The sequence below is a fragment of the Gracilinanus agilis genome, chromosome 5, assembly GCF_016433145.1.
Source record: "Gracilinanus agilis isolate LMUSP501 chromosome 5, AgileGrace, whole genome shotgun sequence".
NCBI lineage: Eukaryota > Metazoa > Chordata > Mammalia > Didelphimorphia > Didelphidae > Gracilinanus > Gracilinanus agilis.
In genome coordinates, this window is record NC_058134.1 from 247,836,427 (window position 1) to 247,845,973 (window position 9,547).

The 9,547-nt window shown below is 36.3% G+C and overlaps 1 protein-coding gene across 1 annotated transcript in view; it reads right to left on the reverse strand.

The window, feature by feature from the left end:
* Positions 1 to 2,649: 2,649 nt before the first annotated feature.
* ALX1 (ALX homeobox 1) overlaps positions 2,650 to 9,547 on the reverse strand; it is a 34,100-nt gene continuing 27,202 nt past the window's right edge. The window contains exon 4 of the mRNA XM_044678483.1: positions 2,650 to 3,297. Coding sequence (XP_044534418.1) covers positions 2,977 to 3,297 — 321 coding nt within the window. The 3' untranslated portion in view covers positions 2,650 to 2,976. The remainder of the gene's footprint in view (positions 3,298 to 9,547) is intronic.

Sequence of the window (9,547 nt, forward strand, 5' to 3'; positions counted from 1 at the left end):
ATAGAGAGATTGCAAGGGTGGCAGTCTACCCAATTTCACGCCTGAACCTTAGGAAATCCTTTGTTAGATTTCAATACTATGTATAGTCTTACACATGCCGACTGTATCATGACCTGGTTCTAGCCTCAAAAACTTACCTAGAGCACATCTTTGTTGTAAGACTACAAGCAGAGTGAGGAGTGGGCAGAAGGAATGTCTATAGCAGATGGCAGAAATTTCCTGGAGGAAAAGCTAGGGGAAAAGATGAGAGAAATAAAGTATGAATGGCGGCTGTGCCAGTTTTTTTAATGAGGGTTGACATGAAAAAAGGCTCAGAATGAGTCTTTGTGTGTGTGTGTGTGTGTGTGTGTGTGTGTGTGAATTAAAAAGATCAGCAATTTGACAGAGGTCAGGCAAGATGAAAAGCTGGGAATGAATATGTTTCTGCAGTTTATATACACAATTGCGTGAGTTTACTCAGTGTGATAAGGGTTAAATAACTATATAAAATAATGAGAGCTTAAGAACAGTGAAAACCAGGATCCCATTCACTTTTTTTTTCCTTTTTGTATTTTTACTTTCTTATGGAATTAATGAAAGAAACCTCATTTTTAAAAAAATCCCATCAAATAACTCACAAACATGTTCTCTAACAATATTTCATTGGATTTTTTGAAGCAAACTGGAATCCTTGCCTCATTGGCCGTTAATTTATGTCTCATCACATAATCCAAACATGAACCAAAATGATCGAAAGGAAGTATGTAAATCACCTTTTAAAAAGAAAGAAAATATTGCTGAAACAACTTAGGAATAAGATTATTAGAGAAGCAAATTGCAAACTGGACTGAAATATTTCCTTTACCAACATTGTAAGAATAATAAACATATGGAAGGAAGGTACATTAGCTAGCCTTTCTGGGCTATTAAGTATCTTCAGGAAAACTCTTTTTTTGTTGTTGTTAACCATATGAAATTTGCTATCTAGCCTGGGGCTAGAAGTTGAGAGAATTCAAGAATTAACAGGGAATGATAAATGTCGAAAAGGCATTTTAGGGTATTTAAATTTTTCTGGCAAGTTTTAAGTTGGAGAATTGAGGCAACTAGAAACAGACACTTTTAATTTGAGAAAGTTCAGCCCTTAAAAAAAGTTCCATCATCTCAGTTCAGTTCAATTTCTAGAGCAACACTTTCTCATGTTTTCTCTAATCATGTACCCAGAAAATAACTTCCCTTTGAATCGCAAAACTTTCTAAACACATTCTTTAAATAAAAAAAATTTTTTTAGATATAAAGAGAAAAGATTTTCTTATTCTTGATTCCGAGGGCAAAAGTTAAGAAGTTCATTTTCGGGTAATACAGAGAAGAAAGCCTGAACACCCAGAGCAATAAAGACAAAAGTTTATTATGAAGTCAGGGCATGTTGGTTTAGGATGTCTCTCATCTCGATCATCTGTTTGATTTAAAATTTTATTACAAAAAGTCATTTCTGTTCATTATAAATATTTTCCTAGTCAAGAGGGGGGTCCTTGTAGGACTAAAATATTATTTCTCTGGAATTTAATCTTTCTATTTTTATTCCTTCATGTACTACCAAAAGGAAAAGGGTCCTTTCCCTTCCTCCCTCCCCCACCTGACCCCCATATCCCTCAAAGCCAGGGAAACTAGCAAGAAGATTCAAGGGGCACAGGGAAAGCTGTATCCTGTGCTAATCACAGCCATGCGAGTCCTCTTCAATTAATTTACTTTGCCTTTATGAACTTGGGAGACTGACTGTTACTTTCAAGGAGGCTGACATTTCACTCATCTGAAGGAGCTTGGAATGTGACAGGGGAAAGGGAGGAGAAGTAAATCAAAGGACTTAGCAATTTTCCAGATGCAAAGTTATTTTTCTTCCTTTTTTTTCCCCCAACAGGAATTTGAGTAAGTCTTTTTGGACATTTTCATTCCTTATGTAAAAGAATGGTGGCTCAAGGGCCAAAGGTAGGGAGAGATCCAAGAGGAAACACAGATTGTACATATGTGGACATATCTGTGCATATCTGTGTACAGATGTACACGTATACAACAACATTCATATACGTATACATATATCCCATTAAATAGACACATGGCTCTCTATAAAACACTTTAAAGGTTTACTTTCTTGTTTATACTATTTATTTCACTCAACCTTATTTTGAAATCCTTAATTAGGTAGTTGTTGTGGGGGGGGTCCCCTTAATTTGAAGTCATCCAACCACTAGGTTCATGGAAAGATATTATTTGGAAAAATTATCCTTGGAACCGTATGTGAATTCAGTCCTGGCATATTGCAGTTATCACCCTTGACCACATGGGTTCATACAACTGACCCCAAATCTCACGCAAATGTTGCTCAGTTTTGAGTAGTCATTCTTCATACAGTGGAAACTTTCTAAAACAGAGAGATCTAAAAGCCTCTTTGAAAATCTGAATATCAAATGTCAGCAAAGAGAAGTTATGCCCACGGGGACAGGGAAGCAGGGGAGGAGAAGAGATATGGGTTCAATTCCACAAATGCCCTGTTTCAATATTTACTTGTTCTCCTGAAATTTTCCCCAGTGGATTTCCTTCTCTTCTATTGGGTATTAATTTATAGGGAATTCCTGGGTATGTAGTGGTCACATAAATCAATCTCTAGCAAAAGAATTTGTTTAATGCATTTATTCTTTTAGCAGATTTTATGATCATATTTCATCAACTGGTACAATAGAAAAGACTTTACCACTAAACAGGCTTGGTTGAGATCCGTGTATGGTAAACCGATTTAGTCCCTCTACAGATTCATTCTTAGATTTTATTGTTAAATAATATTAGTATTCATTGTAAGCTGGCCTCCCCATCTAGCCTGACGTTTCACAATCCCCGCGCACACACACACACAGCAGCTTACTGTTGCATCCTTTAAATACGAGAAAGAAGAATGTGTTTTTTTTTCACTTTGCTATGAAAAGAAAAATAAAGGGGTACTATATATTACATGGCCCATGAAATATTGGCAGTGTGCTCTTTGGCCTTCATTCGAAGGACTGCGATGCTGGAAGACCTCCTTTCAAATTCTGGCTTTGTTTCGAATGCGTGTCCATTGGTGGCTCCAGAGAGAAGAGAGTCAGTGAAAAAATTGTTGAGGGGCACATGGCCAAACTGGTTCTGGTGGTTTGAAAACCCCGTGTAACCGGAATCTGTCCGAGGCGAGTGAGAGTATGGTGTCATGCAGGAAGAAGTGTCACGCGGCAACATGCAGGAGGTAACCACAGAGCCACCAGTCGCATTTCCTGCCCACATATTGTTTTGAATCTGAAATATAGAAAACAATGAATGAAGTTACATATAGTTGTAAAGTTTTGCTCCTGATAGCTTTTCTGTAACTGAATTCATTTGGTCCCTTCTCTATTGCTGGCCATTTTCTTCTAAGTGTATACTGAGCAATGATTTTAAAATTCAGTGTTCAACACTGGCTTCTAAATCATTTTACTTTACTAGATGCCATTAGGCTATGAATTTGACTCTATGAAATACTGAATTCAATTAATTCAGCCTCGAGAGGCTAAGATCATAGATTTAGAGCTGGAAGAGAAATATGAGATCATCTAGTCAAGTCCCTTCATTTTACAGAAAAGGAAACCAAGTTCCAAAGAGGTTTAGTGACTTTGCTAAAGTCACACAGTGGGAGTAAGGATTCACAGACTCTAAATCCAACCTATATTCTTTCCAGTACATCTTTTATAGCTAAGATTTTTAAAGAGACAGAAAATACAGAAAACTGTTGTCGTTGTAGGGGGGGAAGGTGGCGTCAACCTGTGATTTCACTAGTATGAGGAATTCCTAGTATCAATGATCCATTCATATCCTTTGAGGTCAAAGGAGGTTTTAAAATACGGCTTTCTAGACAAAATATGAGTGAGCAATTTTCCTAGTTTTCTAAATCGGATCCTCTGTGGGGTTTACTCTGTTTGAAAATATTCCTAGCACAAAACTGGTATGCTCTTGAAAGGTCTTAGCTACCACAGGCACTTGGCTGAATAAATCTTAGCCTTTTTTCATTATCTTGGGTACTCTATCACCTTCAAGACAGAGCTCCTAGAACTCTTACAAAGTGTACATTTTCCAGACATTTGTCTAATGATTTATTGAATATGCTGCAAAATGTAACTGAAGTTAGAAGGATCAGAAGTGAGAAATATTTAAAATAGTACCAAGCTGAACAAAATCCAGAAGAGCAAAGCAAAATAGAGGAAATCATGGCAACATTCTGAAAAGAGCATAATAATGATAATAAAGTTTATACACAATTCTCTAGGAAGCAGGACTTGGTGTGCAGAACTCACTGTCCAAAAATTTTATAGTTCAAATTGTTATTAAAATAGAAAAATAAAGAATTCTATACTGCCTAATGAATTAGCACAAGTAAGATACAAGTTTCCTGAGGGCTAAAAGTAGTCAGTTTTTGGTTTTGTACCCCCAGCATCTAGCAAAAGGCTTGACTGACACAGAGACAGCGTTTGATAAAAGAATATTGAGTTGAGGGCAGCTGGGTAGCTCAGTGGAGTGAGAGTCAGGCCTAGAGACAGGAGGTCCTAGGTTCAAACCCGGCCTCAGCCACTTCCCAGCTGTGTGACCCTGGGCAAGTCACTTGACCCCCATTGCCCACCCTTACCAACTTCCACCTACGAGACAATACACCGAAGTACTAGGGTTTAAAAAAAAAAGAATATTGAGTTTCATTGAAGACAGGCTCTCTCTTCCATCTCTCCTCCCTCTCCCCAAAACTGTTAAAATTTAAGGGCAGATGAACAAGCATAGAATGTGGGTAGAATGGAGAATTTAAAGCAGAAATGTGAGAGAAAGGTTCAGGGGCATGCCAACAAATGTTTAACAAGTGTCTCAATGAAAAAAATGTACGCGGGATACATTTCTGAACTTACTTTGCATTATTAACATTTTCTCCATCACTTTCTTAAGTCTAAACCATCAACAAAATAAGAAATCAAATAGTTGTGTTTTGACACTTTGTAAGGTAAAGATGTCCACGCTGAAACTTTTTCATCAAGCCAGATCCAGCACCCTTCCAGATAAGCTATTAAATGAGGGAAAGAAATGAAGCCCCTCATGTTTACCAGAAAGCACAGAGAAAAGCTTGCTTAGAAAAAAGGCAAGGAAACTGGACAAGTTGCTACCATCAGAGATTTACCTTCAGTTTTAAATGGGAAAATAATTAAGTGGTTACTAAGTGTCAGGAACTCTACTAGGTGTCTATATAAAGGCAAAAATAAAATATCCCAGCCTTCAAAGAGTTTATATTCTAAAGGGAACACTGCATAATAATAATTCCTAGCTTACATTTTTATAATTCTTTAAAGTTGACAACATGCTTTACATGTATTATCTCATTTGATACCAACCAAAACTTTATGAGGTAGTTGCTCAGATGGGGAAACTGAGGCTGAGAATAATGACTTTTTTTAAAAATACATTTCCAAGGGTCCACATAGCCAGTAAGTCTCTGAGTCAAGATTCAAACATAGGTCTTCCTAAATCCAAGTCCACCAAAATATTAACCTACCTGTTTTTCATTTGTTCACAAATCAATTCAAAAATGTGAAAAAATAAATACAAAGTAACTTAAGAGAAGATTCGTTGATCATAAAAAAAATGACCATTATAATGGAGACTTTTTTTCTGTGTTTGATGTTTGTATTTTTAAAATAAATATAATCAGAAATTCAAGTTAGAATGTTATTGGTTGGTTTCCATATCCATATATATATTTGCTTCCATAGAGAAAGCAATCTTACTTGAATTTTTATTTATTATATATTCATATTTTTATTATATCACCTATAGTATATTATTCTATATCCAGATATATTTTGATATATTATTACAAATACATATATGGTTAGATAGATAGATAGTAGATGGATGGATGGATGGATAGACATATATCTACATATAAATACATACATACACACACATATATATGAATATGTAATTTCCCCACATTGGCTTTGGCAAGTCATTCATCCTGCTCTCACAACCATCTTCTTTCAAATGCTCATGTCAGGGCAAGATTTTTTTAATATTAATTAGTAGTTATCAGTCAACCACAGAAAATCTGTTTAATGATGATTTCAGTGGAATAGAAATTCTATGAGAGAAAAGTAATAGTTCGTCATTGTCTTTGTATCCCACCCTTCTTCCTAGCACAATGTTATGAACAAAGTAGATGCTTAATAAATGACTGACTGCTAATTTAATAGTTCCCGTGTCTCTTTAGCAGTTAGGGAAGACAGAGGAAAGAGCTCTTTTACCAGCTCTATAGACCTGTTAGTTAGCAAGTGAAAATGGATTTTATTCTTGTATGTTTGTGTGTTTGTGTGTATATGGGCGTTGTAGCAGGGAGTCTTTATTTATTGGCAAGCTAATCTTTCAATGGTCATCATAATGGATTAGATCAGTCATCGTGTTATTTTTAGAATATTACATGTTTTTGATTGCTTAATTACTAAAGATTATGCTTTAAATTCAATAAAGCTGACCCATTCCTAGCTGAGATTTTTACACTCAGCTAATCTTTGCGGCATCTTGGGCAATGTTATTTTAATTTAGGCTCACTCTATGATATGCATTCTCTTCTAAACAGGACATGATGATCAGTGCCAGGAACCACTGACGGATGTGTCTCAGACTAACGGGGGAGCTGTTAATGCCATTACCCTGTCACACACACACAGTTCCTCTGAGTAGATCTGAGTGATTTTCTTCTGGCTTACAATCAAACATCATGCTACATGCCTCAGACCAGCCAAGGTCACTTGATTCCTTGACAATAGATTTCAGAAATTGAAAATGAACTTATTTCCTTAAATATTTTTCAATAGAAATAAAGTTTTCAAATTATATTATCACAGATTTACAGGTGAAATGAACCTTGGAGGTCACTTCATATCACTCTTATATAATTATAGTGGGAAAGTCATGGGACTCACCCAAGATCACTCAGGAGATAATGGCCGGAATTTGGAAAAGGGACCAGGATTTGAACCAGCAGTGCATTGGAACACAGGTAAACAAGGAACTATTGTTAAATTTCCAGACTCAGAAATCAGCAATTGCTACAAATTAGGATTTGACTCATTGTTTTGCAGATTATCTAGACTTAAGAAAGTGTTAATAATGTCAATATATCCTAGTTGTTAAATATTTGCCATCACACCTTGTATTTCTCTATAAACATCACTTGAGCTCAATAGGAGTACAGTAGAACAGAATTGTCAAACTCTCTGCTAGCCTCTGACAAATCTCAAGTTCAAGCCAGAACCATACTAAAATAACTAGATAACTAAAAGTACAATACAACATAGATAATGTTAATTTGTGGTTTTCTAATTCAATATAGGTTTGATTTCACTGCAATAGTCGTGCAGAGAATGATGTCATCACCAAACTGGAGACTTGAAAATATAGATTAATAGTAATAATACCTGGCCATTATATAGGTCTTTAGGACTCACAGAGTGCTTTACTTATCTCCATTATCTCATCTGAGCCTCACAACACCCTGGGTTTGAACCCTGGTTCTTTTCTTCCAAATTCTGCATTCTTTAAATTCCTCTATATGATCTTCTCTGTTTCATTAGAGTTAAGGAATTTGCTGCCTACTTCTTGTTGTAGATATAACTAGTGGTATTCCATTCCAGAAATGTGCATTCCACATACTGCTTTCACACATACATGCAAACACATGCACATTTTTGTCAGTATCATTTTATAGCTTTTAAATGATATTCACATTCACTAGTTCATTTGAGCCCCCTCCCCCTAATCCAATCCGGGGATCTCTGTTTACCTCTGACCATGACCAAACCTGGAACCACTGGAATTGAGGTTGTAAGAGGTTCAGTGACTTGCCTGAGGTCACATAAGTAGCTATTATCAGGGGAGAGATTCAAATTCAGGTCTTCTGACTCCAAAAACCAGTACGTGTATTTGTTCAAAGAGTTTGATCTTGGAAGGGACCTCAGAGTTCATTTAGTCATTTTTATGGCATGGAACCCTCTGGCAGTCTGGCAAACCCTATAGACCTCTTCTCAGAGTAATGTTTTCAAATACAGTACTTGAAATAAGATACATAGAATTACAAAGGAAACCAATTATATTGAAATTCTACTACTGAAATACAATTTAAAAAAACACACAAGTTTATGGACTCTAGGTCAAGAAGCCCCTAATCCAGTCCAACTTCCTCATCCCATGCATGAAAGAAACCCCTGGAGGAGGAGCAGTGGCTTGCCAAGGTCATTCCATTAATATATGGTAGAACTGAGTTTAAATACAGTTGACTCTCAATTCAGGATTTTCCTTACAATATGGTACTGTTTTTCACTGTTCTAGAAATGATGTCATATAGGGAAGACATTATATACAAAGTAGCTGGACTGGTTAGAAATGGAAAATATTCAGATCTGACCTCAGTCATTTCCTAGCTGTGAGACCTTGGACAAGTCACTTAACCCCCATTGCCTAGCCCTTACTGCTCTTCTGCCTTAGAACCCATACACAGTATTGATTCTAAGATGAACGGTAAGGGTTTAAAAAAGAAAGAAGGAAAAGTAAAGAAATGGAAAGAATTCAGATAAGTCTAAAAGACTTATAAAGTTAAGAAACAAAGACAAGTAAGAAAATTTGAAATGAAAAAAAAAATATATATATATATATATGTAAGCATAGGGCAAAGGAGGTAACTAGAGGTAAAAGAAGGCTTTAGTTAGTTTATAACTTTGAGATTATCTGAAACACTGAAAGAACATGGGGATAACTAGTAATATTAAGCTTGTGAAAACAATATTGTTTGTCCTTCACTTAGAAGAAGACCAGTAACATTATGGGATGATGAAATGACTCTTGTAAGAACTGGATTTTCAGAGTGGTACAAAGACATCAGCTTCACTTATTCTTCCAAAGTTTTCCAAGTCTAGTCTCAATGTAAAAGTCAGGACTAGTGGTAATGGCCAATGGTGACCTAGGCATCTTACACGCCTAACCAAACTCTAGCTATTTATGCCATCTTCATGGCTCTTGGAACAATTATTCTTATCTGCCCATTCTGCCAGGAGAAGTTTTCACATGCTTGAAGTAGACATCCCCCTTACTCACCAACGGTTTTGAGATGTGTTCATTACCCTCAACCTAGCTTAGCCCAGCTGCTGAGACAATTTTACTGGGATGTGGCCACTACACATCTTAGAGCCACAGATGAGAGTTTGGTGAAAGGTAGACACCAGGGGCAGCCAGGTAGCTCAGTGGATAGAGAGTCAGATTGAGAAATGAGAGGTAGATCCTAGATTCAAATATGGCTTCAGACACTTATTAGCTGTGTGACCCTGGGCAATCACTTGATTTCAATTGCCTGGTTATTACCACTCTTCTTTTTTGGAACTGATATTTAACATTATTTCTAAGACAGAGAGGAAAAGAAAGAAAGAAAGAAAGAAAGAAAGAAAGAAAGAAAGAAAGAAAGAAAGAAAGAAAGAAAGAAAGAAAGAAA